This window comes from Helianthus annuus, chromosome 13, assembly GCF_002127325.2.
Source record: "Helianthus annuus cultivar XRQ/B chromosome 13, HanXRQr2.0-SUNRISE, whole genome shotgun sequence".
NCBI lineage: Eukaryota > Viridiplantae > Streptophyta > Magnoliopsida > Asterales > Asteraceae > Helianthus > Helianthus annuus.
In genome coordinates, this window is record NC_035445.2 from 156,377,481 (window position 1) to 156,393,792 (window position 16,312).

General features: G+C 35.8%; 1 protein-coding gene across 2 annotated transcripts; it reads left to right on the plus strand.

The window, feature by feature from the left end:
* The first annotated feature begins 5,958 nt into the window (after positions 1-5,958).
* On the plus strand, positions 5,959-16,239 carry LOC110899880 (serine/threonine-protein kinase TOUSLED). 2 transcript variants are annotated; one of them, XM_022146775.2, is made up of 16 exons: positions 5,960-6,489; positions 7,156-7,245; positions 7,462-7,635; positions 8,885-8,938; positions 9,652-9,759; positions 9,865-9,909; positions 10,616-10,728; positions 10,987-11,053; positions 11,576-11,642; positions 12,484-12,581; positions 12,659-12,838; positions 13,024-13,234; positions 14,247-14,511; positions 15,055-15,109; positions 15,278-15,439; positions 15,854-16,239. In XM_022146775.2, exons 1-16 carry the CDS (start codon positions 6,217-6,219, stop codon positions 15,950-15,952), a joined length of 2,061 nt encoding a protein of 686 aa, XP_022002467.1. In that variant the 5' UTR covers positions 5,960-6,216; the 3' UTR covers positions 15,953-16,239. The 2 variants fall into 2 exon arrangements, with proteins under 2 accessions (XP_035837568.1, XP_022002467.1); XM_035981675.1 differs by lacking the exon at positions 8,885-8,938 and having other exon boundaries at positions 5,959-6,489.
* The last annotated feature ends 73 nt before the right edge of the window (positions 16,240-16,312 follow it).

The window sequence follows — 16,312 nt, forward strand, 5'->3', positions numbered from 1 at the left end:
GGGGGAGGCCCGGTGTTTTTTTGGGATACCCGGGAGGCAAAAAGGGGTATAAAATTTATGATCTTGAAAGCAATAAAATTGTTGTCTCAAGAGATAGCAGGTTTCACGAAAATCACTTTCCTTTTGACAAAGTCACTTCAATTTGTCAAAACCAAGATATTTTTGAGCAAGAAAATCAATCCACTGAAGTTGATGTTGAAATTCATAACGAGGTGGAGAATGATGTCACAAAGGAAATTAATGAAGAAATGGAGACAGAATCTCAAAATTTTGATCAAAACCTTTTTAGTGGTTCACCACCTCAACATGAGGTTGACCATGCACATGAGTTGGATGAATCTCAAAATTCAAATAGAAGTCCACTCCCTCACGACCCAAGAACAGAAACACATGACCCAAATGAGCACAATGGGGTTCGAGAAATAAATCTTGAAGAGGGACGGGAAAAACGAACTCGATCTCAACCGACTTGGTTTAAGGACTTCGAAGTCAAGCTTCCCCCGTCCGTTGATCCGTCACATCCCGTATCAAATCAAGACTCTTCTACGGTATATCCTTTGTCTAATTTTGTTTCATATGAGCGTTTTTCTAACTCACACAAAGCTTTTCTAACGGCCATTCATTCCAATAATGAGCCAAAAAATTTTCCACAAGCCAAACAGGATGACCGATGGAAAGAGGCAATGAAAAAAGAAATACAAGCTCTTGAAGAAAGCGGCACACGGACACTCACGGATTTACCGGAAGGCAAACGGGCCATAGACTCGAAATGGGTCTACAAAGTGAAATATAAACCAAACGGGGAGGTGGAACGTTATAAAGCTCGTCTTGTTGCAAAGGGATTCACGCAACAAGAAGGAGTTGACTATCACGATACGTTTGCTCCGGTAGCCAAACTCGTCACGGTTAGAACTCTTTTGGCCATAGCCGTCAAGAAAAACTGGATCATCAACCAACTCGACGTGAACAACGCGTTTCTACATGGAGATTTAGACGAGGAAGTTTACATGAAGATTCCGCAAGGATTTTCTAAAGAGAATGAAACCCACGTTTGCAAATTAAGGAAATCTCTCTATGGGTTAAAACAAGCCTCAAGAAACTGGTATCAAAAATTTACTACATCTCTCATCAATATGGATTTCAAACAATGCAAGTCCGACTACTCTCTCTTTACTCATAAACAAAAGAATAGCTTTATTGCAACCTTGATATATGTAGACGATGTCATTATCGTTGGAAATAATCATGATCAAATACAAGCTATGAAGAACGAGCTCGATAAACAATTCAGCATCAAAGATCTAGGGGATCTTAAATACTTTCTTGGCATCGAGGTAGTCCTTACTTCCGAAGGCCTTGTCTTGAGCCAAAGGAAGTACACCCTAGATATTCTCGAAGATTGCGGGCTACAAGGTTGCCGACCCAGCTCGTTTCCTATTGAACCGAACTTGAAACTTGACAAGGGAGAGACAGAACAAAAGACTGACAGCAGTTTGTACCGTCGGATGGTGGGACGCTTACTTTATTTGCAAGCTACCAGGCCCGACATCACATATGCAGTTAATGTCTTGAGCCAGTTCGTTAGTGACCCGAGGCAAAACCATTTGAATGCTGCTCATCGTGTGCTCCGTTACCTTAAAGCTACGGTAGGACAAGGCATCCTTTTACCACGATCCGGAGGGTATAATCTCACGTCATACTGTGACTCTGACTGGCTCGGATGCCCTTTTACGAGACGGTCAAGAACAGGATACCTACTCCTCCTTGGAGGTGCTCCGGTCTCATGGAAAACTAAGAAGCAATCGGTCGTTTCTCGTTCTTCCGCTGAAGCAGAATATCGTTCCATGGCCTCTACCGTCAGTGAAGTTCTATGGATGCGATGGCTTTTACAAGAGTTAGATATTCCATTTGAAGGTCCAACTCCTCTATTTTGTGATAACCAAGCCGCTAGACACATCGCCAATAATCCGGTATTTCATGAAAGAACTAAACATGTGGAGATGGATTGTTATTTTGTCCGTGAAAGAGTTGAAGCTCAAGAAATTCGTCCACTCCATATCGATTCCAAGTTGCAAATTGCTGACCTCTTCACAAAAGGCTTAGGTGCTCCTCAACTTAGTTTCCTACTTGGCAAGTTGGGTGTTATCAACCTACACACTCCAACTTGAGGGGGAGTATTGGTGACTAAAATATTCTCCTTATTATTCTCCATAATTCCCTCCATAGATGGCTCCTTTTTACGTCCATATATATTGTTTCTTTATTTAGTCTTTTGTATTTTTTATCTATTTATTTACCTCTGTATTGTTTTGACATATGATGAATGAAGAGAAAAACCCTTTGAACCATAAACTTGAATAAAAACTAATACAAAAACAAATAAAAGGGCCGCCGATAGGTTTGGGCCCTGAGCCGTCGCCCATCGCGCACACGCTTCAGGCTGACTGTGGGCTTAATAGTTATCTATCATACAATGGAATAAAGCCTCGTCATTATTACTCAATCACTAATTAAAAAAAAGGAATAAAGAATAAAAAAGAAAAGTTTTGATTGGTAGAAAGGTGATTAAGACTCGCACACACGTCAACGGTGCTTGCCATCTCTTTGGCCAAAGCTTCTTTGGCGTCCCCTTTAACTAAGGCGAGACAATGTTAGGATGGGCTAATTCAGACCTCACTAAATCTTTTTAAACCAATATAAAAAAAATGTTATAGCATTTGGTGTAGGGCGCTACACAATGCCACATCAGCCCATCTGTGACGCTAAACACTGCCACGGTGGGTGTGCTAAACCAATGCTACGATAGGGGCGTGGTAGCTATCACGAGTGTGAAGGGGAGATGATGCATTATTCTATATATATACATAGTTAATTAACTTTCAAACCAATCATTTAACTTTCAATGCATTATTCTATATATAGTTAATTAACTTTCAAACCAATCATTTACCACTATATCACCATTTCTTTTTTCAATTATTTTATTACACACTCTACCATACATATTTCACACTCTTAGGCCGTCTGTAATGTGGCGGTATATATTGCCGGATTGCCCCATAATGCCCCATAGCGCCCGACCACACCGTTACGGCCAGCGCAATGGGCTGGTTTTTTGTCTCCTCGCGAAAATCATCACGTTGTGGCCCATCCTCCCCCACTCACACACATATATATACATACATATATAACCCCACTACACCCGCTTGTGATATAAACCCCCATAAAGCCACTCGCTTACGTGTTTCGCCACTTGTCGCATAACGCCCCCTAAGGGGCTTTATGACTACACATGATCTTAGTCTCCATGATGTGACCCGCCACATCAGCGTTACGTTTGAGCCACATACACAATGCGCTTAATCAGGGCCATCTCCCAAGATGTTCGAAAATCTTTAGGCCCTGTGCGAACAGAAAATACGGGACTCTTAAATATAAATTAAAAAAAAACTATATATATGAAAAATTTAATATATGAAAATGAATTAATGTCAGTTGAATCAACACCAATCATTTAATGTAACTTAACAAAATTAGATAATTAATGTCATTTGCATTTACAATAAATAGATAATAAACAAAAAGAAAAACAAAACTAAGGACACCAGGATTAGAACCCGTGTCTCCTTATTATTAAAGTGACTTCAAACCACCAAACCAAGTGCTTCAAGATAATATTTTTCCAATTCATTACATATATATTCTAACTTTACACTGTAAAACTAATACAGAAACAAAAAAAAGGGCCGCCGATAGGTTTGGGCCCTGAGCCGTCTCCCATCCCGCACACGCTTCAGGCTGACTGTGGGCTTAATAGTTATCTATCATACAATGGAATAAAGCCTCGTCATTATTACTCAATCACTAATTAAAAAAAGGAATAAAGAATAAAAAAGAAAAGTTTTGATTGGTAGAAAGGTGATTAAGACTCGCACACATGTCAACGATGCTTGCCATCTCTTTGGCCAAAGCTTCTTTGGCGTCCCCTTTAACTAAGGCGAGACAATGTTAGGGAGCGTTATGGGCTAAGGTGGCATGGGGCGCCACTCCACACCACCCAACCTCACATCTTAAATGAAAGGTGAAATGTGAAGTCTCCATACTTACGCGGCAACATTTATTTTCATAATTCCCTCGTCACAACACATAATCTTATAAGATCAATCTATCAGCCTTTTCAACCACTTTATTATTACAACTTATTTTTAACTTTGAATTTTCATAATTCTCTCGTCACAACACATAATCTTATAAGATCAATCTATCAGCCTCTTCAATCATTTTATTATTACAACTTATTTGTAACTTTGAAGCGGTTTATTAGCTAGTTCACAATTTAATTAGAAACCGTCCTAGACTTTTTTTAGATGATTGATTTACACAAGTTATGCTTCAATTACATAATTACCTCTATAACATTTATGAAGTATGGTGAATAGTAGTTCGGGTATGTTTGGCATGAGTTTTTATGAGCTTTTAGGAGCTTCTAGCTTTAAGCTTTTAAGAAAAAGCTCCTACTCAATAAAAAATCTTGTTTGGTTGAAAGAGTTTTGAGCTTTTAGGTTAGAAGCTTGAAGCTTTTGGTTGAACGCTACTATTAGTAGCGTTTAGAAGGAGCTACAAGCTTTTAGGGAAAAATGACTATTTTAACCTCTAAAAATAAGGAACTTTTTAATGAACAAACTTTCTAAACTTTTAGTGATGTCCATTTAGTCATTTTATACATTTTATTAAAAGCTACAACTACTCTACCAAACACCGAATATATCTAAAAAGCTACAGCTACTAGCTACCAGCTTCCAGCCACCAGCTACCAGCTTCCAGCTTTCAGCTATCAGCCACCAACTACTTTTGCCAAACATACCCTTCATATGCTTTGGGCCCAATTAATTTAATTAATTTATGATCTTGTCCCCGCTTTAAAATTACGATTTTGCCGTCAGTTTAAAATTACGTTTTTACCCCCATTACCTCTATAAAATTTATGAAGTATGGTGAACAGTAGTTCACCTGCTTTGGGCCCAGTTAATTTATGATTTTGTCCCCGCTTCAAAATTACGATTTGCCATCAGTTTAAAATTATGTTTTACCCCAGTTCAAAATAAAATTATGTTTTTGCCCCCAGATAAGAATTACAATTTTGTCTTCGTTTCAAAATTACGCTTTTGCCCTGTATAAATTTACAGTTTCACCATTTGTTTTGTTTTGTTCCTCCCAGCTAAATTACGATTTTGCCCTCAATTTAAATTTGTTTTTTTGTCATCGTTTTTATTTGCTTTCCCAGTAAAATTACGATTTTGCCCAAATGTATAACTACAGACACAAGATGGGTGTTTAGTGTCAGGAAGCTTCCTGACGCTCCCTCATTGGCCCAACCAATTTACGATTGTATCCTTGCTTTAAAATTACGATTTTGCCATCATTTCAAAATTACTTTTTTCCTCACAATTAAAAATAAAATTATGCTTTTGCCCCATCTAAAAATTATGATTTTGACCACTTTAAATTTACAGTTTTGCCATTAGTTTTGTTTTTTCCCCACCTAGCCAAATTACATTTTGCCCTCAATTTAAATTAACATTTTTTCCATCGTTTTCCTTTGCTTTAACAGTTAAATTACGATGTTGCCCCAGTGTAAAATTACAGTCATGCCATCGTTTTAGTTTTTCTTTTACAAAACTATAGAAGTGCTTTGTTTTAATTGTTTGACTCGGTATAATTTTTATTCGTGCCAGGAGGCTGCCTGAAACACGCTCATTTATCCTGAAAAATTTCAATTTTGCCCCCTGTTTAAAATCATTGTTTTTCTTTCGATTTTGTTTTCCTTAAGCAAACGTATGATAGTGTTTTAATTTAGTTGGTTGACTCAATGTATTTTTTTTGAGATCGTTTTATAAGTAGTATATACAAGCAACCGAAACACATAACACGGGCCGGGCAGAATCCAGTTTCTAAACATGTACCTCTTTGAAAATCATTTCCGCTCGTCCCTCCACTTGACCACCTGTACGTCATCACCGATTAACGCCAAACAGAAGAATTCTTAAAAAAAAACCCTAATTCTCCAAAATCCCCAATCAGCATCCTCCGATCCTTGTCAGAAATGCTTCCATTCTGACAAGCGATCTCGCTACACCACCATTTTCATCCAATTCTAGCTTCTGTTGTCTTGAATCGTAAGTTCAACAAGGTTTCATTCAACCTAATCGATCAACAATGTCAGAAGATGTGCTTCTACACTTCACCTCAAACTCTTCTAACCAATCCGACTCATCGTTGCCGTCTAAAATCGCCAAACTTGAAGCTCGAATGGTCGGTAAAACCTCCACGGCTGCTGTGGTGTCTGCTATTCAGATTCCTGTTGCACAAACAACCACGCGATCTTCGGTTAATTCTTCTTCTGCGATTGCTGCGAAGTTTGGAGCTAATTCTGCTGGTGGAATTTGTGCTGAATCGTTAGATTCTAGTGATTCTGAAGAGGATGACAGTGTGAGTTATTTGAAATTGTTTTTGTTGATACGTATTTAAGTATATTCTCTTAATTAGGTTACAGTTTTTGTTGTTATAGAAGTTCCTGTTTGCTGTAGTTTATGTGTGATTTGAGAACAATGTAGGTTAGTGACTTTAATGTAGAAGTTTGAAGAGGTCTATCGGTTAGAAGCAATGCTAATGCTTAGTTTGTTTGATCCTCGGATTATTTTAGAGGTTTAGGCATCACGGGCGGCTTAGGTGTGAGTTCTAGAAAACATAGTTTAGTTTTCGGTATCACAATTAGTCCGTTTGTCGGTTCATCATGATATTTAATGTCACTTATATGTTCATTAATTTGAATAACAAAACAAATTGAAGTTTTTCCTAGTTTCAATCAGTTATCGTCTATCCCGTTAAGGAAAATCGGTACACCAAGAATGAAAAAAAGGTGTATTTTTTCGCGTTTCATATGGAGGTCAATCGTCAAATGTTCTCATTCGAAGCTAAATTTTTGAAAGACATAGATGTTTTGAATTCTTCATGCATTTTTTAAAGTTAGACATGCTTTTCCCTAAAGATGTGAAACTTTTAGGTGATAGGAAGCGCTGCTTTTACTCCTGTGTCATATGGCATTCTTAAAGTTTATGCTTTGCATTTGATCTTTAATTTTCATTTGTTTGTCAGAATGGGAGAGAATTTCTCATACAAGCTAACTTTCAGAAGCGTAGAAAGCTCACAGATGATGCTGACTCAACTGCATCCGATCAAACTAAGGTTGATTTATTGCTTAAAATTTTAAAGGCCAAATCACATAATGAGTCAATGTCTAATTCTAGTTGTTCTATTACAAAATGTTTCTTCTCCGTTCCTTTTCATCATCATGAACTTTCATGTTCTACATTTTTTTTGAAAGTTATTTTACTCAGTTATATGTGGTTGGTAGTAACTCATTATATATTTTTCATTATCTTCTTATTGTAAATAATCCAGGTAGCAAAGGTTGTGGAAACTGTGGACGTTAAGAGTGGCTCAGATGTAAATAGGAGAAAACAAACCCGGGGTAAGGGGAATTCTACTCAAGCCAGAGGACGTGGGTCCCAAGTTAATGATCAAACGAGGATACAAAATTCTAGCTCAAATGGTCTTGAAAACTCACATCAACAGGTATAATTTATGTGCAACCATTTCATTGTTTGTGTCTAAGTAACAAGAGTATATCATATAGAGTTGTATACTAAAAAAGAAGACATTCATCTGGTACCCTCTCCTCTCTTGTATAGCATACTACCTCATCTTATCCCATCCCTCCTCTGGTTTCGATTCCACTCGGTTACCCTTTCATCCGTCCTAGAATCTAACTGTCTGTGTTAAGTCAGTGCCGTATAGGTTTGATGATGAAAGATGTAATGTATGATATGTGTTACTTGTGAACCATGGTTGCATCACAATTTAACAAGTTGTAGTCATTCTTGTTCAGTTCTATTAGTAGAGTTAATCTGCGTTTCATGACATATTACCTTATTGTTTTCATCTAAAAGGCCCAAAAGCAAACATATGTTTCTAGAAAGTGCACATATGTTTGCTTCACACATTACATTGAAGTAAATACACATTGTTTGTGTATACATTTTAATTATTAATAATAAAATTACAGTGGATGAAGTATGCTACACAGTGAAAAATATTATCTTTGGTGCCATCTTTGTTCATTTTTCATGTGTATGTTACAATACATGTACAACTTTTTACTTCAGAAAGATCAACAATGGGCACAAATGCACAATAATATGCATTACAGCTTGTTTTGCAAATTTGAATGTCAGGACTATCAAGGGAAATAATATGCAATGTAACATAAGCGTATGATTGGTAATAAGATGCCTAAAATATCCTTGATAATGACACATTATTGAATAATTGTGGATGGAGTCAGAAAACTCAGAACCATCATTGTAACTTTTGATGAGAAATGAGTAACTTTACGATTAAACATCGTAAATATGGGAAAATGATGTCTCAAAATGGAAAATATTGCAAATAAAACATGACAGGGTCACAGCAGAAACAGCTGCTATAAATATGGTGTCCTAGATGGGCATGTGTGCTTATTTGCTAGACATATCGATCTTGAAAGTTGCAAATACAATTGAAGATGGGCATACTTAAAGAGTTAAAGCTGATCAACTGGTACACATATAGTAAAATTATGAGCCCTAGAGAATTTGGATATGTTATAATACTTGAGGTTCACATTTGCCATATGCTATCATACAATGGCATCTACATTGGCATATGAGACATGAAAATAAAATTACTTACCTTATGCGGATAAGCAAGTTATGATTTTGAAATTACTATTAATCTTTTGTTGCCTAAAAATACTTGATATCTTCTCTCTCTCAATATCTTTTAGGAGAGTAGCAGAGCAAAAGAACAAATTGGACAAAATGAACGTGCTTCTTTAGAGGTATTTTGCCTACCCACAACTGAGTATGCATTAAGTGTTGTGTAGGAATCATTATATGAAATGGGAAAAATATGATGAAGGTTATTGATTGATGAAATGTGGATATCAATAGGAAAACTGAAGGCTCTTGTAAAACTTTTGCTAAATAAATTTGTATATAGAGGTGGCAAAATGTGTTTGGCTTAAAAGAACTATGTCTTATTTCTTAATACTGATCTAAGCGGGCCGGGTTGACCCTGTGAATACTTTTTGAATTTTATTTACTTTTTCCTTAAATGATGCATAACAGTGGCGGATCCAGAAATTTTTTCCAGGGGGTTCCTTTTGGTAGTTTCTCGCTAATTCTCACTAATTTTTCCCAAATCATCAAGGTTTCCACTACTTTTTTCCAAACCGATGAGGTTCCTGGGGGCTGGGAACCAGGAACCCCCCTGGATCCGCATTTATGGTTGCAAAAACAGTATTATTACAATAGTAATCTAAATCTTTGAGTAAATTGGTTGTATAAATCAATAATAGACTTTGGGTGACTTTTTGACCTGTTTGAGATGAAACGCAACCCAAATCAATCCATTTATAGGTAAATGGGCTAGAAATTGCCACTTCTAGCTGTAATGTTATATATATCAAGTTTAATGCCATACATCTTAGTAGTGTCATCTATTCTTTGTTCTTACCTAAAGTATTCTTTTCTTTGTTTTCTCTACAAAAAGGAGGAAATTACTTCATTGCGGGCCAAAATAACAACACTAGAAGAAGATTTAAGGAAAGCACGCCAAGAGGCTTCAGAATATCAACATCTATGCCAGCAGTTGGAAAAGGTGTAGTTGCTATCAGCTTCCTATTAAAAAATTCAGAAACTGTATGTATACTTTGTCAGTTTGTCCTATCAGGAATCACTATTTATGTTTTATTGTGTTGTACAGGAACTGAAGGAGCTTAAAAGTAACGAACAACAAGTGAAACCAAAAGTGAGTTCTTTTTACTGCTCTCATATCACTTTCATCAGCTAGCATTTCTACAAGAATAGATTAACATGGATAAACTTTAGAGTAAAATGCAAAAATCGTCCGTGCAGTTTGGACACTTTTGCCTGTTACATCCAAAATAAGATTTTTTTTTTTTTTTGTTACCGAATCCCTGATGTTTCATTTTTGTTGCCATTTCCATCCAAATTACAAACTCAGTTAAAATGTATCGTTAAGTCAGGGACGATTTTGGCAATTTCGTCAACTCAGGGACGATTTTCGCAATTTTCCCATTTATATGTTTGTTTTTTAATTTCAATTTTTATCTTTAAATAAAAAAATAAAAAAAGTATAAATATGGTATATATACATACATACACACAGTTATATTTAAACATAAAAAATAAAATTTAAAAAACAAAAGAATAAATGGGTAAATTGCCAAAATTGTCCCTGAGTTAACGAAATTGCCAAAATCGTCCCTGAGTTAATAATACATTTTAATTGAGTTAGTGATTCAGATGGAAATGGCCACAAAAATGAAACATCAGGGGTCTAGAGACAAAAAATTCTTATTTTGGATGTAACACACAAACGTGCCCAAACCTCAGGGACGATTTTGGCATTTTACTCTAAATTTTATTTAGTAGTATGGCATTTTTTTCTACATTGCTAATAAGATCATTAAATATATAATTCTACATTGCAGAGAATGAAAGTGATATCTGATTTGCTGATATCTGTTTCTAAAGCTGAGAGACAAGAAGCTAGAATGAAAGTAAGACATGATTCTTTGAGGCTTGGCAATGTGGGCGTTATCAGGTAAAACCATTCAAAAGTATTACTTCAGTTTAGGCAATTATCTGTTGACTTTTTGGTAGACTGGCATTCAACCTATCTTCAGTAGAAGTCAATATAGAATCCATACTCTTTTACATAAAGTCAGTTAAGTAGCATCATATAATTTTTTTATCTGTTAGACTTTAGTGGCTGACCAACGTACAAATTTATCTTCTGTCTTTTACTTTCTTTGAAATACATTTAAAATTTGATTAATATGGCTTTTTGGTCAAACTGCAGGGCTGGAACAGTCATATCTGAGACTTGGGAAGACGGGCAAGCAATCAAGGATCTTAATGCTAACCTGGTGTGTTCTATTTCTTAAATGGAATTTAAATGCTTCCTTTACGGTCGCGTTAAGTTTGTAGGAAAAATAAACCATAAAGGTTAAGAATTCTTATTGCTAAATGAATATAGAATAATTGTTGAGGGATCACTTTAAACCTCCCAAATTAAACTCCTTGAACCTAGTATATAATGGAAACTTGAAGGCAAATAGACTTAAGTAATGCCTAAAATTTGGAGGCCTAAACGTAAATAGATTAGCAATATGAGCTGAGGTCAAGGGCAATAGATGATATGGACCACCAAAATATAGAATTATACTCCATTGCTAACTATGCAATTATTTTGATTTTTCAACAACTATCAGAAATCTATTGATGTACGAAAAACTGTAAACTTACTTACCGCTTCTTCAAAAACAAATAGTGCTTAAATGGACTGTGCCATGCACATTACTTACATATCGTTTCTTCTTCAATAACAAATAGTTCTTAAATGGACCGTGCCATGCACATTACTTATATACTGTTTTCTTCTTTTGTAGAGGCGTTTGTTGGAATTAAGGGAGGCTGTTGAGAGACAGCGGAAGTCACTAAAGAAAAAACAGCCAGGTAAATTTATATATCAATTTCTTATGATTTTAAGCCTGTTTTCTTAAATAACACACATAAAAAATAAATAACTTTTAATAGAAGATTTGGTTTAGTTTCTTTTAAAGTGCTAGATTGTGGTCAAATCTTAGGGGGGATATACACGCTGAATACACGAATTGATATATAATATAAGTAGATAATAAATTGAAAACCATGCCACCCTCAAAGCAATTCACTTAAAAAATACTTTGCAAATTGATATAAAGATGGATGATTCCTACTATGCAGTTAATATCGGTGGTGATATATCGGTTATTTGTCCCCATGTAAAATATCCGTTAAAATATCAGTACGGATATTATCGGCGATATTGACTGATATTTGACCGATATATCACCAATATTTGACCCATATAACTGATATATCACCGATTTTCCCGATATCAGTACCTTTCTTCTTAGTTCTACCATTCGTCTTTCTTCTTATTGCTGCCATTAGTGTTTTAAGTCTGAATTGTTAATTGTTGATGTTAAATGTCAATGTTTTATGTTTTAATCAGTTCATACTTGCTACAATTGTTAGTGTTTTGCAAGTTGCAAAAAGGTTAATTTGTTAGTGGTAGGAGAGCATACTGAATTGTTAGTGTTAAATTGCTATATATTTAAATTCTGCATGATATTAAAATTACCAATATCCCACCGCGATAACCTATATCTCAAATTTCGGTCCTTGACTGATATCCGATATTTTACCGCATTAACTGCATATGATTCTGAGTTGCCAGCCTGTTATTTTTTGGAGCATGAAAAATAATACAACTGTTCTACCCAAGTTAAAATCCATTAATTTTTCTTTAAAGATAAGGGCGATGGAACTGAAGCTGAATTAGGCGTCTCAGAAGAAGACGTCATCATCCAGGATGAAATTTACAAATCCCGTCTAGCCAGCATCAAGCGTGTAAGTTTCTTATTTATGCAATATCATCTTAAACTTTCTAAGTTTGAAAGTTTTGACCAAAGTTTAATATATAACAGGAAGAGGAAACCTATGTGCGTGAACGAGATCGGTATGAATTAGAAAAGGGGCGACTTATACGTGAAATGAAACGTTTAAGGGATGAAGATGGTTCTCGTTTCAACAATTATCAGATCTTGAATCATCGATATGCCCTCTTAAATCTTCTTGGGAAAGGAGGATTCAGTGAGGTGTATAAGGTCAGATCTATTTTGTTGTATATTTTCTTGAGTGACTTTAACTGTCATTTAATTTTAACACATTTCCACGAACTGCCAATTTTTGAAATGATACTCGCTTTTTTTTAAAGTGATATTCTGTAAAGGTGGTGGTTTTGACTTTTGACCCATTTACTTATGATTTGACTCAGTAATTCTTTTATCAGGCATTTGATTTGGTGGAGTATAGATACGTTGCATGCAAGCTTCATGGGTTAAATGCCAATTGGAGCGAGGATAAAAAGCAAAGTTACATACGGCATGCTATACGGGAATATAATATTCATAAGACCTTAGTACACCATCACATTGTTCGGCTATGGGATATCTTTGAGATAGATCAAAATACTTTTTGCACAATTTTGGAGTACTGCAGCGGTATGTATTCTTTACCTTTTCCCCATATGATTTAATAGAAGTGGCAATTTTGGCTCATTCACGATTCACCTATCAATGGGTTTTGGTTATGTTTGACGGGTCACATAGGTAAAAATAAAAGCTAGCTAAAAAAGGTCACATGGCTTTCGAACAGATCGAAACTCGCCCAAAATAATCTTTCTATGCATTTACCTCTTAAATTATCTTATTATTATTATTGTTTTTTTTTTTTTTGAAATCACAAAACCTTTTGTAATCATACATGAGACTCTAGTTATACCCTTGATGCATATCATTACTGACTTGCAATATTTATGATAAGGCTTCAGAGTAAAATGGAAAATATTGTAAAGAGTAAAATGCCATTTCGTCCCTGAGGTTTGGCTATTTTTGCGACATCCGTCCAAAGGTTTGTTTTTCCGCATCTGGATCGAAAATGTTTGAAATCTTGTCATTTTCATCCAACTCGTTAACTCCATCTATTTTTTAACGTTAAGTCAGGGGTATTTTTGTCTTTTAGTCTTTTTTTTTTTGTGATGATTAAAGGGTTTAGGTTGGGAGAAATTCAACAGAGGTGAATCTTTACTCCTTATAGTGTTTTTTATTTTAATAAGAATGTCAAAAAGGACGGAAATGCCCCTTGTTTAACGGAGAAAAATGGATGGAGTTAACGAGTTGAATGAAAATGGCAAGATTTTAAACCTTTTGGATCCAGATGCGGAAAAACAAACCTTTGGACGAAAGTCGCAGAAGTGGCCAAACCTCAGGGACGAAAATGGCGTTTTACTTTATTGTAAATAATAATTATGCATTTTTATATGTGGACAATATTATTGAAGAGTGTCTGAGGTCAACCCAACCTGAACAACATTTACCCATTATGACCTGTTACCCGACCCTGTGTCACCGCCTATTTTGCCACCTTTATGGTTCAGTTGACACCAAACAGAATAAAATTCCCGTTTGGTTTTAAGTTTTTTTAATTACATTTCATTGTTCATTATACATACAGGTAAAGATCTTGATGCTGTTCTTAAAGCAACACCTATATTGCCAGAAAAAGAAGCTAGGATAATTATTTTTCAGATATTTCAAGGACTTATTTACTTGAACAAAAGAAACCAACGGATTATTCATTATGATTTGAAACCCGGGAATGTTTTATTCGATGAATTTGGGGTTGCAAAAGTAACTGATTTTGGTCTTAGCAAAATTGTGGAAGATGATGTTGGATCCCAAGGCATGGAACTTACATCTCAGGGAGCTGGAACATATTGGTAAGCGTTCATAGTTTTACCTGATTATACTCGTTGTTTGACTTTTAAAAGTCAAACCTTGTACCTCCCCAAATCTTACTTTGATCGTTATTATTAGTTAAAGTTTATTTAATATCTATGAATACGCCCCGCTTGCGGTATGCGCATATAATGTATATATGTGTGGGCGCTCGGAGGGCAAAAGTGAAATTGCACTAATTTTAACGTTATTTTACCAAGTTCGTGAAAATTACGTTAAAAGCGGCGGACGATTAATCATGCATCATGTGGTGGCGTTGATAGCCGAAAGACAAAAGGGAACATGCACTAATCGGTCTTTGTCCCGATTGCTGAGTGTTATGTGCCTTATGTCCAAGGCTTGATGCAAAACTACTATCGAGCCGGGGGTCTCACTGGAAGCAGCCTCTCTATTCCTACGGGGTAGAGATAAGGCTGTCTACATCTTACCCTCCTCAGACCGTACCTTAGCTTTGCTATTGGTGGGATTTACTGAATATGAATACGTCCTATTATCAATGTTATTATCCCCTTTTACTTTCTCAGGTACCTGCCTCCAGAATGCTTTGAGCTAAGTAAGATCCCTCTTATCTCATCGAAGGTAAAACAATTTGTTTGTTTATTTAATTATATTTGTTTAGTAGTGATCCATTTTTATTAGGGTAATTAGATATTTTTAGGCTTTTAAAAAATTTTAAACTTATTTTGCATCCCTAATGGGAAGAATTTGACTAAGCGATGAACTTTTTTATATATATTTTCAAAATAGGTTGATGTGTGGTCAGCCGGTATCCTATTGTACCAAATGCTTTTCGGAAGACGCCCTTTCGGGCACGATCAAACACAAGAACGGATATTGCGTGAAGACACCATAATTAAAGCCCGAAAAGTTGAATTTCCATCTAGACCTTCTGTCTCAAATGAAGCAAAAGTAAGTTCTTCAACCCATTTTCTTTTTTTTTTCTTTTTGTTACTGTTTTCTTCCATGTTATTATGAGTAAAGTACACGGATGTCCTTGTGGTTAACCAAAATTTTCGAATTGGTCCCTAGCCTTTCAAAAGTACACAAATGGTCCCTGTGGTTTGCACTTTGTAACGCATGTAGTCCCCAACTAACAAGTATAAAGGTTTTAGCAGATCCAAGTTAGGGACTATACACGTTACAAAGTGCAAACCACGAGGACCATCCATGTACTTTTAGCAAAAGTTGGGGGACTACTAGCGTTACAAAGTGCAAACCACAGGGACCATCTGTGTATTTTAGAAAGCTAGGGACCAAATCCAAAATTTTAGTCAATCACAGGACCATCCGTTGACTTTACTCTAAAATTATTTTTATTTGCAGGAATTTATTAGGAGGTGCTTAACTTATAACCAGGAGGATAGACCCGATGTGTTAACTATTGCTCAAGATCCCTATCTCATATATTCCAAGAACAAGTAATTTGTACAAACTACTGGCCCATAAACGTGGCACCTCGATGTATTGGGCTGGAAAACCCATAGCAGCCCAGAAATTGGTGTGGCCCAGGCCCAGAAACTGGAAATATGGGAAATTTTCTTGCAGTAATTGTGAAATGTGAAGTGTTCAGTTTTTCTTTTGTTTTTTTTAGTTTGCCTAAATAATTGGCTCTTTGTTGTATGGGTTTCCCGTTTTGTATGTAAATACGAGGATATGAAGCTTCTTAAAACATGATTGGTTTTATGATGAGTGATGACTATTTCTTTTAAGGAGAATAAAACGTCTAATGATGACAAGATATGTAATATTCATAAATTTAATATAATACTAAGAGTGAATGAC

Coding starts and splice junctions, on each gene's coding strand:
- LOC110899880 (XM_022146775.2), top strand. CDS start 6,217: ATGTCAGAAGATGTGCTTCTACACTTCACCTCAAACTCTTCTAACCAA. Junction 10,729..10,986: donor GGCAATGTGGGCGTTATCAG/GTAAAACCATTC, acceptor GTCAAACTGCAG/GGCTGGAACAGTCATATCTG. Junction 15,440..15,853: donor CTGTCTCAAATGAAGCAAAA/GTAAGTTCTTCA, acceptor TTTTATTTGCAG/GAATTTATTAGGAGGTGCTT.